Raw genomic sequence first — 18,891 nt, 5'->3', positions numbered from 1 at the left:
ATATATATAATATTAATTCAATTAATTAATTTAATGAGAGGAGGAAAAAAAGATGAGTGTCAAATTAATATAATAGCGCCGAAGCGTAATTATGTTATTATATCGGTATCTCGGTTTTGCATAAATATTTGTGCCGCAACAGTATTATGCAATTATTGCAAAACAGTTTTATTATAATTATTATTAAAGTACGATTTAAATCGATAGCCCGATATTTAGAAAGGACCAACGGTGGAAACTGTTATTCTCGATGAACGATCGGGAAATTGTTGGATGATTTACGCAAGACTTGCATATGACACAACAAGACAATCCTAATAACATTTTACAGTCAATATTGCACAGAACAATTGTAGATTATAAGTGACAAAGCGATACATCGATTTAAGGATAACGCTTTGCTCTGAATTTATACAGAGCAAAAACTGAAGAAATTATTTCTTGGATGTGTCGTTTCTCTTATGTGGATTCTTCCAGGTGTTCTTCCATGTGTAGAATTTAATTAATGATTCAAATTTTGAAGTACATTTAATATATAAAACTTTGATATATCTATCGTTTATAATTTAATAATTTAACATACTGGTTTCTTAATGTAACTTATCAAATTTAAAATTTACTTCTCCTTGATAAAAATGTCGACTCTATGTTTGGCGGTTGTTTTCTCAATAAAATATTATAGTAAATTAATTTAATTATATGAATACTGAAAACTAAGGAGATATACGCCAAACATAGTATCAATATTTTTGTCAAAGAAAAATGAATTTTAAACTTGACAAAGAATTCATCGATTTTCACGTTTTTTCGGGATATCTTACGCGAAATATATAGAAATAATGAGATGTGTTAAAAAATTGTGAAAGAATCTATGTTATGGCGTAACAATTATTAATAAGTTCTTATGCATTTTTCAATTTTTTACTTCAGTATCTGTATGTCTATTTATTTTTGCATGCAAATGCGAAATTTGTATGCGCAGCTAAGTATTATTACGAAACACTTTCTCTCTATAACGAAAAAGTATTTCGCGTGCATATTTTTTAGCTTTAACTGCATATAAATCATTATATTTTATCAGTAGAAATTTTTGTATCATCAAGCTTGTCAGGCTTGTCGTGACATATAAAACATAAAAAATTTTTTTAAGGATCAGTAGTGCGATCAGTAGTTTATCAATTAACCAATTAGTGGTTATTATCAGCTTATTCAAAATGTTGACCTATGTCATTGATCGTCTGAAGACCTCTTTATAGCGTCTCCCCTCCCCTCTCTTTTCTATGATCTGCTTAATATCTCTTTTTATTCACATTAAACAATGTTTTGATAACATTTTTTTAAGCCTTATTAACGCTAAGTATTTAGAATGCTAATGTGAGTTACGTTTTATGTACTGACTTGACAAAGAGAATTCCCTTTCGTTTCATTTTATAATATTATGCGTCTTTCATCGCTTGACATTCAACGATGATAAATAATTTTCATATTGATTAACAGATAACACCAAGAGTACCTTCAAATGTTGAAATAAAACCACCGATGTTAAGTCCCAAAAGGTTGCACGATTGTCGATAAAGTGTACCTGATAACGATGATTATTTTAAAGGAAAAAAAGATTTTTTTCCTCTATTTCAGATTCGATGCTTGACGTTTTCATGATATCTTTTGATAGCTTACAGATTTTCATGATCTTCTCTCTGTTCGCTGTACTTATTTCTGTGTTGTGTTGTGTTTCTCCCATTCAATTTAAAAATGCATGCAACCTTTCGATTCTCGTATACATTTATTAAAGTTCGAATTTAGACTGTGTATTTTGTTATATAACGAGATATATAAATCCGTCTTTTTGGGTTAAATATCGAGTCGTTGCACATAAGAAATATCATATTTCGAAAGTTTCAGTTTTACGAAACATCTCATGAATTGGAGTTATTTTACGACAATCGAATGTTAATTAAAATGATATTTTACAAAAAACATTTTGGTTTTGCGAAAATTTCTTATTCTACAATTTTGAAGCTACTCGCGATCTGTATAATTACGCAAACTAATATATTGGGAAATTTGTGTGTTTAGCACATTACAATTTTATAGTCTAATCGTCACATCGCGTGCATTCCAAAATGTAAAACTTTGTTATGAGCTTCTCGTTCGTTGAGCTCGTGAGATAAACTTTGATTAAGCGACTATTTATTAAAGACGAATATGTTAAACTTAAAACCCAAAATGACGTGATGACAGCCGGTATGCGTTTTTCAGTTCTGATGGAGCATGTGACGTGTGTTTTCCAGGATACGACAAAACCTGCATGCCTACTATAAGACAGATAGTTGACTGTCTTGTTGCTGCACGACCAATCCGAACCTGCGGCCCCCGGCTTCTTCTTTCTGCTATAAGCTCTAATCGCGCTATTAATGATCTTAATCAGGACACTAGCATAGCTGCCAGCAATAGCAGCAACAACAACAACAATAATAACAACGAGTACGCTGAAAGTTTCAAGAACACGCGGAATACGTATCTCGATCATTCTTACATCTAATTCCGCTCTATTAAATCAACTATCTATTTTTTTATAAATCTTTGAAACATCAGCTCTTCAAAATAGGAAAGATTTATAGTTTATTAATATATTATTCTATCAGATTGGGGCTATCTATTTTTTTTATAAATTTCTGAGCATGAGCTAGCTGGTTGAACTGATAGAGATTTAATAACCTTTAATTTAATTATACTGTTATTATATAGACTAGATATCTATTTTTAGTTTTCTAGATCTCTCAACGCGAGCTTTCCAAAATAAAAGTGTGTGGTCAAAACTTCAAAGAAATTTAAAAAATTTCCAAAATGAAAGAAACTATAAAAGACAGAGAAAATAAAAGTTATATATATATAGTTTAAATACAGAAGAAAACAAAAATTATATATAACTGATAATATATTTATATATTAATCGACATGTTATTCTATAATTCTGTATTGTAATTATTATTAAAAATATATATGAGATGTACTATTATAGTTATAATAATTATAAAATTAATAATAATTAATAATAACAACAGTGTAGTTTAATGATAACAAATTTGTGATATAAGCAGCGTTTGATTATAATTATTATATTTATATCGTTGCGATAGTAATCGCCAAAATTACGCATCTCTCTGGCTCAGGATTGTCATATATAATTTTATTATAAAATGATATAATTATTATAACAGAGATGATCATGCATAATTAAAGTGCATTAAGTGCAAAATGAATATAGTGAAGTGGCACGTTGTATGTTTGTATATAGAAAACAGCGTATATTTATACATGTAACATGAATATATTGTCAACAGAGAAGCGCGCATGTTTAATGAAATTTGCGCTGCAGATTTTTCTTTCTTATTTAACTCTCTTTCTATTTATCATCTCTTCCCATCTTTATACCCATCTTATCCCACACGAGTATATTATTTCTATAACTTTTAACGCGCGAAACAATATTGTATGAAGAAATATTTCGTTCTCTATTATATAATATTGCACTTTTTTAATTTAGAATTATTGGCGAGGTTACGTTTAAAAATTTAATTATTATATGGTTCAAACAATACATTCTTTTATTGATAATATAAGTAATACACAATTAAATAATTATTTTACTTAAACTAAATATGCATTATAAATGCAGAAGTGGTTATTATTATTTAATATACATATTATTATATTTCTATATATACAGAATTTATTTGGCATTTATAAAAAAATATCAAACGTTTTCAATTTGCATGCATTTACAAATTGAAATTATAAATAACATCAGCTTATACTCTTTAAAAATTTTATTGATTAATAAGGCGATGCCTTGGAATCTATAAAAAGTTTCTATTATAAGAGAGAAGAGAAGAAACATGTAAAAAAGAATTTTTTTAATTTGAAGGAGTAAAATTTCACTTGATAAAACTTTTTCGACAAGAATAAATATTTCTAAACTTGAATAAAATTAAATATAGAGAAATATCATATACTATATTTATCCTTTCGAAGTAAATAATTTCTCGTAAAAATAGTCATTCAAAGAAACAAAATATTTACATATTTTCTTATATCATCAGATATACTTTGACTCGAGTTTGATGAAATATCATATCTTTATCTAACTGAATCATATTCTTAATTAATTGCAAGGCATTATTGTCTTCCTTTTAAATATATTTCGTTTATATTTCTAAATGCTATCATCTTTTAAGATTTCAATTTTAGGCCGATTAATACAAAGGTAAATAAAACCGATATGTATGCGCAACTCACTAGAATACCAGTGAAAACTTCATCTTCGTCTAAGGCAAAACCCTTAAAAATGACCGCTCTCAAGCTTATGGCGGGCAAGGTCGTCGGCATGCAGTAGCTGAAATAGCGAAGTGCATCTGGCATTCCTTCTATCGGCCATATGGACCCTGTAATTTTACCAAAAAGATTATTAATATAAATTAATAATTCTTTGCTACAAAAACTTTATATATATATATATCGATATTAGATTTGCCTTGATAAACTTTATTATTTTTTTTCTTATATACTTATATATAAAATATATGAGAAGATAAAGCATGTAGTTTCAGGAAACTTTAGCACAATACTAATAATAAATAAAAATAAAAGATAATTGTTGAAATGAAGAAAACATGGAGCCTTACCGCTTATTATTACTAGCGGGAAGAAACTTCCAGTCGAAGCATAATTCGCCATTGTGTGATCCTTGCACGCAACGGAGATGAAAAAACCTGAGAATGTATTATGCCAATCAGAGATTAAGATTTTATTTATAACAGTTTTTCTTGATTGCTTGCATTTCTTTCGAGATATCGTGTACTTACCGTACATGAGCCCAGTAAGACCGCAAAGAAACATGATGAAGAATACAAGGGCATATGACCCTTCACAGTCTAAGTCCCATATAGGAAAGAATAGGATCATTATCAGTGTAACGTGGATAATTACGAGAGTGGACTGAGTGAGAATGTGAGCTAATAGGATTTCCCTGTTCTTGACACCTGTCATACATTTGCGTGTTATTACGATAAAAACAGTTTGAAATAAGAGGTGAATCGATAATTGGGAAATAATATTAGAGAAAAAATCTCTGATTAAAATGAATTATATACCTTGAACCAGACTTCGATCCCAAACACCCTCCGATCGATCTGTGATTATCAAGGAGGTGGAGACTGTGGTGGCTAAAAAGAAGAGCAATCTGAAAAAAGTGTATTAAATAGTTTTAGCAAAAAGAATAATCGATTATATTTATTATTTCAACTTGAATTGCGTATGTTTACGGTCGTGTGTATTTGTGTATACTTACATCAGCATGAAACCGGGTGCGAAAAAATAGTCATAACCATCTTCCATATCACTATAAACCGCATCCTCGAACTGAAATTGATTAAAATTTTGTTCTTTTATTGTCATTTCATTATAATGCTACGCGTTAGAGAAAAGCTTAATAATAATATAATAGAGCAGATATTTATACTCACTCGAATGGGTATTCTGTTAAATTTTGGTGGATATTTACACTCTTTTAACACATCTTCATAAATCTCAAAGAAACGTTCGTACAGCTTTTTCTCCATGTATTGCCCAATTCGCATGTCTGTAATAAAAATCTTTATAAAGTTCGATATTTATAATTCCATTAATGAACCATTTTAATTAATCGCGTGCTATTAGTTAAGATGTTTGGAATCTAAAATAGCTTGTGTCTTAATTTATTAAGTTCTTTCTACGTTTTTTTACTCGAAATAATTTTCTTCTTTTTCTCTCTCTCTCTCTCTCTCTCTCTTTCTCTTTTATAAATTACCTAAAAATTTCTTAACTTTATTATGAAACATAAATAATTTATATACGTACCACCCATATCAAGAAATACGTCAATCTCACTGGATATAATGTCTTTTGTCTTAGCATTTGTGATATCTGCAATTCGTCTCTGTAATGCTTCAGAGAAATTATGGTGGAAATACATCACACCGACGAGTTCACCATCGCGTACATCGTGAGTCGCGTCAGACATGTCGTCATAAAATTCCTGAAAATGAAATTTTAATAACAATTTTTCCTTACTCAAAAATATAAGTTATTGTACATGAAAAATGTTTTTTTCATATATTTTACATTAATAAATTTCAGATTTTCTATCACAACGATTCGCCAAGGAACACGCATGCATCAGTGTTTTAGCAATAATATCATCATTGATTTATGTCCAAATAAATCCGCGGAAAAATGCCAAAAGAAAAAAAGTTACATATGATCGATTTTCAAATAATTGTACCTGTTCTGCGATAGAATCGCCATACTCGTAAAGAAATCTACAGCTGAGATTACTAAAGTGGCAGGTGAAATCTTCTTCGTCGTACCAGACGTTACCGATGTTGTTGCCATAATCGCAGTTACCAGCTTCGCGATTAATGATACCAATCTTCAAATCTCTCGGATCACCACCGACCCCAATAAAAAATGAAGCGGTTTCTAACAGCGGGAATATTACCGCGAAAATTATACCTCTGAAAAAATATGCTGTTTATCATTATCATTATCATTATTATTGTCACGTGAATCTCGTGCAACGATTTATAAAATCGAATTTGTCGAAATATAACATTTTGTATGCAACGTGCATTTATTGTTTAAAAAAATGACAAAAGTCGAGATTAAAACAATTAAAACTTTTCTTATATATATATAATACACTCTCCTCATGAGAAAGTTAATTATTGACAATTACTTACGAATAAAAACGGATAAATTGTATGGCGTTTTTCCCCATCAAAGCCTTGAATCTTCTCGATGCCGAGACATTATATGCCAATTTCGCTCTGTACTCTGCGATTCGATCCTTAATACACACAATTTATTTTTGTTTAAATATTAATAATTATGTACATTAATGATTTATGTATATTGTTCTTTTGTATAGCAATAAAAACAGTATAAATTAATTCATACATACTTTCATTAGTTTATAACTATCTTCATCTTGATGAGACACGTCATCTTCGGTATCTTTGGTTGCTTCGACCACCGAAGCATTTGCGACCATCGTAGCATTTTGTGCCTGGCACAGTCCCAGGAACGCTTCCTCCAAAGATGAGCATTGAAATCGCTCAAGCAATTCCTGCGGCGACGATTCCGCCAACAATTTACCACTTCTCATCAAACCGATCTGCGTAGCATCGAAGATATATTGAAAATATTCAACGAAATAAGATCAATAAAGAATAAAACTCACCACATGAGAATCTTTAGCCTCTTGAATATAATGTGTCGTGATTAACACGGTGACGCCTTCTTCCCTAGCTATCTTGGTTAAATATATCCAGATACTGCACAAAAAGAAAAATAATATTTGAATATTTTTCTACTATTCCCGGTATATATGTAAGGTATTTAAAGAGAGAACGAAATCTACTTGCTTGTTGCTCAAAATTGGATCCAGACCTACAGTGGGTTCGTCCAAAATCAGGAATTCGGGACTGTGAATCAACGCAGCAGCGAAGGAGACCCTCCTTTGTTGACCTCCGCTCATGTTTTTTATTAGATGATTTGCCGGCGGCAGCTGGAGTAATTCCGAAAGGAATTTCTGTTTTGTCTCTTAGAAACAATAAACGCAAAGATCATAGCGTTTCGAAATAACTTACGCCACGCCATAAAAGCTCGCAAACAAGCGCGAGAGATTCAAAATAGAAATTGAAATCAACTCAAGAGTATCTCATGAAGTTGAAGCTTTCAGCAGCATGCAATATATTATATGCAGCGACACAATATTTTTTTATTCTTACCGATTTCCTCGTCCTCGAGTCCATTAATCCTGCCGAAGTAATAAAGGGCACCGCTCACGGAGAACTCTCCGACCAAACCTATTTCCTGCGGCATGTAGCCCACACGAGGTCCAGGAATTCCGGAGCCCAGTTGGCCTGGTTTTCCTCCCAGAACCCATATCTCTCCCGAGTCGATATGTTTAACTCCGACGATGCAGGATAACAATGTCGTCTTGCCGCATCCACTTGCACCCAAGAGTCCGTATCTGTTTCGGGCAAGATAAGAGAAACGGATTGCTCTAGCAATGGTTAATCTTTTATTTTAGATGACACGTGGTATCGAGCATGAATGTATACACGTAAGATTGAAGATAAACTTCCGTTAGTTTCGCAGTAAATGATTTCGCGTAATAATAACTTCCCCTTATGGACATTCCCATTGAAAGCCTCATTTATCCGCCTTATCTGTTCGCGTTTTGTGCCTCGTCGAAGAACAATAACATTTACGATTTTCCTCGCAAATTGTAATCAGGCAATACGGGATGGCAAGTGGCGAATCGTTAATAAAGCGTTGGTCACAATCTCGGATGACTTTGATCATTAAATACATACGAACGTATAACGATCGCTCGTTGGCGAAAACGATTAGCGGCCGACTATACCGAGTGGCACAGTGGTGCCTATGTGTGCAAAATCTCAATTTTCGAAAGTTCGTAATGAAATATCGAAAAATAAACTTAACACTACTACACGTTCAATATATTTGTTCATAAGAGAAAAATTAAAAAATTAAATTTTTGACAAAACTTTAATATTTGACTTTGTCCGGAAAATATTCAAATATGTAATAAATATGTAATAAATATGTAATATTTATTACATAATTTTGATATATAATTTTTGGTATAATCATATATACATGTTATGTATACGTTCTGCTTAGATAACTTCTAGTCGTTTGACGATTTCTATCTGGTAACATATATGCATTTGCAAATAAAAAGGTATCGATGTTATGCAAAAGCGAAATTCTATATATTTGTGTGCACAAACAAAGACTAAACTCGCTAAATATTATCTTTAAAGAAGAAAATACTTCTTTCATCTAACATAATAATCAGGATAATATATGCTTTGATAATCTAAATAAAAAGAGAGATAAGATGGAGCAATTATCTTATCTAAATAGTTTATCGAATTACTTTTATCTAAATAATAGAAAACTGTGTAATATACATATATGCGCATAAATATTAATATAAAGAACAATACACCTATGTAATCCGAAATCGTTGGCTAAGATTGGGAAATCGATCGATCTCTTTTCCCTCTTAGGCACTGCCAGAGTGATTCTTTTGTTCCCGTTAGATCGCGATAACTGAAGATGATATCGTAATCTGGCACAAGCCATAAAATCATCGAGCGAACCCGAAACTCGCTTCAGTTTTGCAGCGGCACGATGATTATTAATATCATCGCGATTCTGCTGCTCGCAGGAGGAGTTCTCTCCTCTCTGCCGGTCCATGGATCGATATCGATGATCGATGACGACGCGGTATCGATAAATCTGCACGCGAATAAAGCAGGTGTCGGTGATGATCTCGACGAATTGATCGAGAAATTAAAAATAGCAAATGCAAAGCAGCGAATTTACTTGGATTTGGGAGAGAAGATTATCGAGATTATTAACAGGACTGATCATGAACAGGATTGTTTTGGTGAGTTGGTTTGTTTTTGATATACATATATAGGTGAGATAAATATAAAAGTAAAGAGTATATTCTTCTTAAACTCATAGAGATTATTAATTATTTTCATACTTATTTTTAGTTACATTTTTTAATTTACTTCAAATTTTCTTTACTTGTCGCGTAATAACTTTACAAAAATAAAATGGCTGAAAATCGCAATATAAAAAATGTATCTAATTTCGTATATAATAATCAATATAAAAACACGCCAGAAATTATAATTAGAATTTAAAAAGTGAAAATTTTTCGTATTAATATAATTAAAAGGTTTATTCTTTTTCAGAGGTAAATTTCGGCAAAGTGGCAACTTTGATTGCCAACGCTAGTATGATGAATGAATTCAATAAATACGAGAAAACGCGTACTGAAAGAAATATTTTGCAGAACCGTGCGTAATAATGATTTTACAAAAAAACATGACGTCCCGACCATTCATCATATGCAAATTAGTAGATTATCGCAAATTTAATTTAGTTTTTTAATATTTATCGAGACATGTTGGATTATCAGACTTCAAATATTTTAATTAAAATGAATTATTTTGATTAATGAGTTTTTAATCTTTTGAGCAGGTTGATGATATCAGCGAAATCTTGCGGCTTGTGGTATTGCTGATACAAGAATGTGGAAAGAGAATAATTAATCAAGATTCGATCCATCATGAAGATTTACATTTTGTTGTTCCTCGAAGATATCAAAACTCCATGAATCTTGATCAAGAACTTGAATATTACGTACCTTCTCAGATTCTTTCCAATGTCGAATTTACGCTTGAAAGACAGAGATTAAATTCAAGAACTAAACTGTTTTTCAAATATATCAAGTCGATTCAAGATAGTTTGTCGCGGTTAATCAGATTACTTGATGTAAAATGGCGACAATTGCACGATGACAGTTTTAGATGGAGACTCTTAAATTTACAGAAACAAGCACAATTTCTTCTAGAAAAAAAGAATCAACAACAACATGCTGAAAAGAGTAAGAATTCTGAGGATAATTTTTCAAGAGATAAAAGCAGAAACGGCATTTCAAACGATGAAGAGATCAAGATTAAGAAAACAACGATGTTAAATGCAGAGGAGATAAATAATTTTCGTAAACCTGATAAGACTGAGATGGATAAGAATAAAACTCAAAGAACAGACAAAAATATAACGATTAATAAACTTGCGTCTACAGTTGAAACGCGAATTATGAGTCATTCACGATTATTAAATAATATCAGTAGCCATAATTTCAAGAATAAAAATTCTACCGCTATAAATCTTAATAATTTAAGCAGTCAAAACTTTATAAAAAACAAATCTACCGAAGTTAAAAGTGATCTGAATAATCAAGAAATCTCAAAAACAAACAAATTCACAAGGATCTTCCATGACAAGTCTTTCACTGGTTTCGCGGATCATGGAAACCGATCTAGTGAGGCAAGAAAAATATATGCAATTTTATCAGGCAAGAACATTACGAGCACTTTAAAAAAAATTGAAAAAGAAAAACAAGATAAAACACGTGTCATATTTCATAAATTCTCGAAGACAAACGTAATAGATAAACCAAGGACTCCTTCTCGAAGAATGTTACAGACTCTCGTTCCCTCGGATGAGAGCAAAGGCAAAAAACAAAAAATTCATCACGCGTCAAAAAAGAAAATCGAGATAAATTCACGTGAAAATGTAAAGGCAAGGATAAATGATATATCGGCGATAGACGAGATTCTGGAAGCAGTAGATGAAGTCTTGCCGTCGGAAAATCCTATGGAAATATTATCAAGGGGATTAAAATAAACGATTCCCAGGATGTCCTGATGTCAGGGCACTGCGAGAAGAAAATCTCGGAGAATTCTTCAGGATTGAATTTTCAGAAAACGCGTCGACAACGCATGATCGATTCTGGTAATAAACGATCAGATCTTAGATGTTAGGTACTCGTTTCAATCCATTCACATACATACACGCATACATTCGAATCTACAAATAAATCTATAAGACTTTCTAACGCACTCTTAGGGATTAATTACAAGTGTGCGCGTGTGCGAAACGCGCAAAAATGTTAAACAGTATTTGAACATATATGTTGTGATACATTTTTATTCTCTTATTATTGGATCCTAATTCTAGTAAATATAGCAGGTATTTGAGAATGTAATGAATAAACCTACATATATTTTGCAATACAATATCGCGAAATATTAAACTACTTTAATTGACTGGTAGTACAACAAAGCGAGATTATAAAATTCCGAGATAGAATCCAAAAATTTTCTTATCTGAACGGTTATTAGAAAGTTACGCGATTATCGGTGTCCGTTATTGTGCAATTGACAGCAATTTCAGCAATCGGTGAATGTACGCAGAAAAGTGCGTGACGACAATTTGCAGGCCACTTTCAACGAGTCGATGGACGGAGCAATTGAAATAATACCGGCTTTATACGAGAAGTATCACAGTATCGTATGAAGATTTTTTTTGTATTCGTCGAATAATGTTGAAAATTACACGAATAATCTATTTATAAATCGTATACAATTGTTGCTTTATCGTACTTTTTTCACGCGTTGAACGTCTTTTTCAACTTCTTTCTTGGGAAATCTTAATTGCATTTAATTGGTTTAAAGCGAAACTCGAGAAATGATTAATCTTTTTGGTAAATTCAATAAATAGCGATCACTTACATGGTACCCTTCGGGACGGTCATGTTCAGGCCGTCGAGTATTGGTTTCTCCGGTACATAAAACTTGGCGTAGTTAAGATGTTTGGAATCTAAAATAGCTTGTGTCTTAATTTATTAAGTTCTTTCTACGTTTTTTTACTCGAAATAATTTTCTTCTTTTTCTCTCTCTCTCTCTCTCTCTCTCTCTTTCTCTTTTAAATTACCTAAAAATTTCTTAACTTTATTATGAAACATAAATAATTTATATACGTACCACCCATATCAAGAAATACGTCAATCTCACTGGATATAATGTCTTTTGTCTTAGCATTTGTGATATCTGCAATTCGTCTCTGTAATGCTTCAGAGAAATTATGGTGGAAATACATCACACCGACGAGTTCACCATCGCGTACATCGTGAGTCGCGTCAGACATGTCGTCATAAAATTCCTGAAAATGAAATTTTAATAACAATTTTTCCTTACTCAAAAATATAAGTTATTGTACATGAAAAATGTTTTTTTCATATATTTTACATTAATAAATTTCAGATTTTCTATCACAACGATTCGCCAAGGAACACGCATGCATCAGTGTTTTAGCAATAATATCATCATTGATTTATGTCCAAATAAATCCGCGGAAAAATGCCAAAAGAAAAAAAGTTACATATGATCGATTTTCAAATAATTGTACCTGTTCTGCGATAGAATCGCCATACTCGTAAAGAAATCTACAGCTGAGATTACTAAAGTGGCAGGTGAAATCTTCTTCGTCGTACCAGACGTTACCGATGTTGTTGCCATAATCGCAGTTACCAGCTTCGCGATTAATGATACCAATCTTCAAATCTCTCGGATCACCACCGACCCCAATAAAAAATGAAGCGGTTTCTAACAGCGGGAATATTACCGCGAAAATTATACCTCTGAAAAAATATGCTGTTTATCATTATCATTATCATTATTATTGTCACGTGAATCTCGTGCAACGATTTATAAAATCGAATTTGTCGAAATATAACATTTTGTATGCAACGTGCATTTATTGTTTAAAAAAATGACAAAAGTCGAGATTAAAACAATTAAAACTTTTCTTATATATATATAATACACTCTCCTCATGAGAAAGTTAATTATTGACAATTACTTACGAATAAAAACGGATAAATTGTATGGCGTTTTTCCCCATCAAAGCCTTGAATCTTCTCGATGCCGAGACATTATATGCCAATTTCGCTCTGTACTCTGCGATTCGATCCTTAATACACACAATTTATTTTTGTTTAAATATTAATAATTATGTACATTAATGATTTATGTATATTGTTCTTTTGTATAGCAATAAAAACAGTATAAATTAATTCATACATACTTTCATTAGTTTATAACTATCTTCATCTTGATGAGACACGTCATCTTCGGTATCTTTGGTTGCTTCGACCACCGAAGCATTTGCGACCATCGTAGCATTTTGTGCCTGGCACAGTCCCAGGAACGCTTCCTCCAAAGATGAGCATTGAAATCGCTCAAGCAATTCCTGCGGCGACGATTCCGCCAACAATTTACCACTTCTCATCAAACCGATCTGCGTAGCATCGAAGATATATTGAAAATATTCAACGAAATAAGATCAATAAAGAATAAAACTCACCACATGAGAATCTTTAGCCTCTTGAATATAATGTGTCGTGATTAACACGGTGACGCCTTCTTCCCTAGCTATCTTGGTTAAATATATCCAGATACTGCACAAAAAGAAAAATAATATTTGAATATTTTTCTACTATTCCCGGTATATATGTAAGGTATTTAAAGAGAGAACGAAATCTACTTGCTTGTTGCTCAAAATTGGATCCAGACCTACAGTGGGTTCGTCCAAAATCAGGAATTCGGGACTGTGAATCAACGCAGCAGCGAAGGAGACCCTCCTTTGTTGACCTCCGCTCATGTTTTTTATTAGATGATTTGCCGGCGGCAGCTGGAGTAATTCCGAAAGGAATTTCTGTTTTGTCTCTTAGAAACAATAAACGCAAAGATCATAGCGTTTCGAAATAACTTACGCCACGCCATAAAAGCTCGCAAACAAGCGCGAGAGATTCAAAATAGAAATTGAAATCAACTCAAGAGTATCTCATGAAGTTGAAGCTTTCAGCAGCATGCAATATATTATATGCAGCGACACAATATTTTTTTATTCTTACCGATTTCCTCGTCCTCGAGTCCATTAATCCTGCCGAAGTAATAAAGGGCACCGCTCACGGAGAACTCTCCGACCAAACCTATTTCCTGCGGCATGTAGCCCACACGAGGTCCAGGAATTCCGGAGCCCAGTTGGCCTGGTTTTCCTCCCAGAACCCATATCTCTCCCGAGTCGATATGTTTAACTCCGACGATGCAGGATAACAATGTCGTCTTGCCGCATCCACTTGCACCCAAGAGTCCGTATCTGTTTCGGGCAAGATAAGAGAAACGGATTGCTCTAGCAATGGTTAATCTTTTATTTTAGATGACACGTGGTATCGAGCATGAATGTATACACGTAAGATTGAAGATAAACTTCCGTTAGTTTCGCAGTAAATGATTTCGCGTAATAATAACTTCCCCTTATGGACATTCCCATTGAAAGCCTCATTTATCCGCCTTATCTGTTCGCGTTTTGTGCCTCGTCGAAGAACAATAACATTTACGATTTTCCTCGCAAATTGTAATCAGGCAATACGGGATGGCAAGTGGCGAATCGTTAATAAAGCGTTGGTCACAATCTCGGATGACTTTGATCATTAAATACATACGAACGTATAACGATCGCTCGTTGGCGAAAACGATTAGCGGCCGACTATACCGAGTGGCACAGTGGTGCCTATGTGTGCAAAATCTCAATTTTCGAAAGTTCGTAATGAAATATCGAAAAATAAACTTAACACTACTACACGTTCAATATATTTGTTCATAAGAGAAAAATTAAAAAATTAAATTTTTGACAAAACTTTAATATTTGACTTTGTCCGGAAAATATTCAAATATGTAATAAATATGTAATAAATATGTAATATTTATTACATAATTTTGATATATAATTTTTGGTATAATCATATATACATGTTATGTATACGTTCTGCTTAGATAACTTCTAGTCGTTTGACGATTTCTATCTGGTAACATATATGCATTTGCAAATAAAAAGGTATCGATGTTATGCAAAAGCGAAATTCTATATATTTGTGTGCACAAACAAAGACTAAACTCGCTAAATATTATCTTTAAAGAAGAAAATACTTCTTTCATCTAACATAATAATCAGGATAATATATGCTTTGATAATCTAAATAAAAAGAGAGATAAGATGGAGCAATTATCTTATCTAAATAGTTTATCGAATTACTTTTATCTAAATAATAGAAAACTGTGTAATATACATATATGCGCATAAATATTAATATAAAGAACAATACACCTATGTAATCCGAAATCGTTGGCTAAGATTGGGAAATCGATCGATCTCTTTTCCCTCTTAGGCACTGCCAGAGTGATTCTTTTGTTCCCGTTAGATCGCGATAACTGAAGATGATATCGTAATCTGGCACAAGCCATAAAATCATCGAGCGAACCCGAAACTCGCTTCAGTTTTGCAGCGGCACGATGATTATTAATATCATCGCGATTCTGCTGCTCGCAGGAGGAGTTCTCTCCTCTCTGCCGGTCCATGGATCGATATCTATGATCGATGACGACGCGGTATCGATAAATCTGCACGCGAATAAAGCAGGTGTCGGTGATGATCTCGACGAATTGATCGAGAAATTAAAAATAGCAAATGCAAAGCAGCGAATTTACTTGGATTTGGGAGAGAAGATTATCGAGATTATTAACAGGACTGATCATGAACAGGATTGTTTTGGTGAGTTGGTTTGTTTTTGATATACATATATAGGTGAGATAAATATAAAAGTAAAGAGTATATTCTTCTTAAACTCATAGAGATTATTAATTATTTTCATACTTATTTTTAGTTACATTTTTTAATTTACTTCAAATTTTCTTTACTTGTCGCGTAATAACTTTACAAAAATAAAATGGCTGAAAATCGCAATATAAAAAATGTATCTAATTTCGTATATAATAATCAATATAAAAACACGCCAGAAATTATAATTAGAATTTAAAAAGTGAAAATTTTTCGTATTAATATAATTAAAAGGTTTATTCTTTTTCAGAGGTAAATTTCGGCAAAGTGGCAACTTTGATTGCCAACGCTAGTATGATAAATGAATTCAATAAATACGAGAAAACGCGTACTGAAAGAAATATTTTGCAGAACCGTGCGTAATAATGATTTTACAAAAAAACATGACGTCCCGACCATTCATCATATGCAAATTAGTAGATTATCGCAAATTTAATTTAGTTTTTTAATATTTATCGAGACATGTTGGATTATCAGACTTCAAATATTTTAATTAAAATGAATTATTTTGATTAATGAGTTTTTAATCTTTTGAGCAGGTTGATGATATCAGCGAAATCTTGCGGCTTGTGGTATTGCTGATACAAGAATGTGGAAAGAGAATAATTAATCAAGATTCGATCCATCATGAAGATTTACATTTTGTTGTTCCTCGAAGATATCAAAACTCCATGAATCTTGATCAAGAACTTGAATATTACGTACCTTCTCAGATTCTTTCCAATGTCGAATTTACGCTTGAAAGACAGAGATTAAATTCAAGAACTAAACTGTTTTTCAAATATATCAAGTCGATTCAAGATAGTTTGTCGCGGTTAATCAGATTACTTGATGTAAAATGGCGACAATTGCACGATGACAGTTTTAGATGGAGACTCTTAAATTTACAGAAACAAGCACAATTTCTTCTAGAAAAAAAGAATCAACAACAACATGCTGAAAAGAGTAAGAATTCTGAGGATAATTTTTCAAGAGATAAAAGCAGAAACGGCATTTCAAACGATGAAGAGATCAAGATTAAGAAAACAACGATGTTAAATGCAGAGGAGATAAATAATTTTCGTAAACCTGATAAGACTGAGATGGATAAGAATAAAACTCAAAGAACAGACAAAAATATAACGATTAATAAACTTGCGTCTACAGTTGAAACGCGAATTATGAGTCATTCACGATTATTAAATAATATCAGTAGCCATAATTTCAAGAATAAAAATTCTACCGCTATAAATCTTAATAATTTAAGCAGTCAAAACTTTATAAAAAACAAATCTACCGAAGTTAAAAGTGATCTGAATAATCAAGAAATCTCAAAAACAAACAAATTCACAAGGATCTTCCATGACAAGTCTTTCACTGGTTTCGCGGATCATGGAAACCGATCTAGTGAGGCAAGAAAAATATATGCAATTTTATCAGGCAAGAACATTACGAGCACTTTAAAAAAAATTGAAAAAGAAAAACAAGATAAAACACGTGTCATATTTCATAAATTCTCGAAGACAAACGTAATAGATAAACCAAGGACTCCTTCTCGAAGAATGTTACAGACTCTCGTTCCCTCGGATGAGAGCAAAGGCAAAAAACAAAAAATTCATCACGCGTCAAAAAAGAAAATCGAGATAAATTCACGTGAAAATGTAAAGGCAAGGATAAATGATATATCGGCGATAGACGAGATTCTGGAAGCAGTAGATGAAGTCTTGCCGTCGGAAAATCCTATGGAAATATTATCAAGGGGATTAAAATAAACGATTCCCAGGATGTCCTGATGTCAGGGCACTGCGAGAAGAAAATCTCGGAGAATTCTTCAGGATTGAATTTTCAGAAAACGCGTCGACAACGCATGATCGATTCTGGTAATAAACGATCAGATCTTAGATGTTAGGTACTCGTTTCAATCCATTCACATACACGCATACATTCGAATCTACAAATAAATCTATAAGACTTTCTAACGCACTCTTAGGGATTAATTACAAGTGTGCGCGTGTGCAAAACGCGCAAAAATGTTAAACAGTATTTGAACATATATGTTGTGATACATTTTTATTCTCTTATTATTGGATCCTAATTCTAGTAAATATAGCAGGTATTTGAGAATGTAATGAATAAACCTACATATATATATATATATATTTTGCAATACAATATCGCGAAATATTAAACTACTTTAATTGACTGGTAGTACAACAAAGCGAGATTATAAAATTCCGAGATAGAATCCAAAAATTTTCTTATCTGAACGGTTATTAGAAAGTTACGCGATTATCGGTGTCCGTTATTGTGCAATTGACAGCAATTTCAGCAATCGGTGAATGTACGCAGAAAAGTGCGTGACGACAATTTGCAGGCCACTTTCAACGAGTCGATGGACGGAGCAATTGAAATAATACCGGCTTTATACGAGAAGTATCACAGTATCGTATGAAGATTTTTTTTGTATTCGTCGAATAATGTTGAAAATTACACGAATAATCTATTTATAAATCGTATACAATTGTTGCTTTATCGTACTTTTTTCACGCGTTGAACGTCTTTTTCAACTTCTTTCTTGGGAAATCTTAATTGCATTTAATTGGTTTAAAGCGAAACTCGAGAAATGATTAATCTTTTTGGTAAATTCAATAAATAGCGATCACTTACATGGTACCCTTCGGGACGGTCATGTTCAGGCCGTCGAGTATTGGTTTCTCCGGTACATAAAACTTGGCG

General features: G+C 32.5%; 3 protein-coding genes across 4 annotated transcripts in view; 1 reads left to right on the top strand and 2 right to left on the bottom strand.

Moving 5' to 3' along the window:
• The window catches only part of LOC115240187 (nicotinamide/nicotinic acid mononucleotide adenylyltransferase 1), an 11,743-nt gene extending 8,823 nt beyond the window's left edge, over window positions 1–2,920 (top strand). Inside the window, exon 5 of one of the 2 annotated variants that reach the window (XM_029815191.1) lies at window positions 2,293–2,920. In XM_029815191.1, coding sequence (XP_029671051.1) covers window positions 2,293–2,542 — 250 coding nt within the window. In that variant the 3' untranslated portion in view covers window positions 2,543–2,920. Of the gene's footprint in view, window positions 1–2,291 lie in introns of both variants that reach the window. The other variant, XM_029815182.1, reaches the window with a different exon arrangement.
• A 799-nt stretch (window positions 2,921–3,719) lies between these two features.
• Window positions 3,720–12,340, bottom strand: LOC115240142 (ABC transporter G family member 20-like; the record flags this gene model as incomplete). The annotated part of the gene is made up of 14 exons (XM_029815120.1): window positions 3,720–4,445; window positions 4,686–4,772; window positions 4,866–5,042; window positions 5,154–5,242; window positions 5,351–5,421; window positions 5,526–5,641; window positions 5,899–6,076; window positions 6,323–6,554; window positions 6,780–6,886; window positions 7,001–7,213; window positions 7,280–7,373; window positions 7,464–7,641; window positions 7,830–8,074; window positions 12,231–12,340. Coding segments are annotated over 14 exons (2,109 nt in total), but the record flags the coding sequence as incomplete, so codon positions are not given.
• Window positions 12,341–12,418: 78 nt separating this feature from the next.
• The window catches only part of LOC115240464 (ABC transporter G family member 23-like), a 16,080-nt gene continuing 9,607 nt past the window's right edge, over window positions 12,419–18,891 (bottom strand). Inside the window, 8 exon segments of the mRNA XM_029815623.1 lie at window positions 12,419–12,660; window positions 12,907–13,138; window positions 13,364–13,470; window positions 13,585–13,797; window positions 13,864–13,957; window positions 14,048–14,225; window positions 14,414–14,658; window positions 18,823–18,891. The exon segment at window positions 18,823–18,891 is cut by the window's right edge and continues 20 nt beyond it. Of these exon segments, the coding sequence (XP_029671483.1) occupies window positions 12,433–12,660; window positions 12,907–13,138; window positions 13,364–13,470; window positions 13,585–13,797; window positions 13,864–13,957; window positions 14,048–14,225; window positions 14,414–14,658; window positions 18,823–18,891 (1,366 nt within the window). The 3' untranslated portion in view covers window positions 12,419–12,432.

This window comes from Formica exsecta, unplaced genomic scaffold (assembly GCF_003651465.1).
Source record: "Formica exsecta isolate Colony F162 unplaced genomic scaffold, ASM365146v1 scaffold117, whole genome shotgun sequence".
Taxonomy (NCBI): Eukaryota; Metazoa; Arthropoda; class Insecta; order Hymenoptera; family Formicidae; genus Formica; species Formica exsecta.
This window is presented reverse-complemented; position numbering and strand designations above follow the sequence as displayed.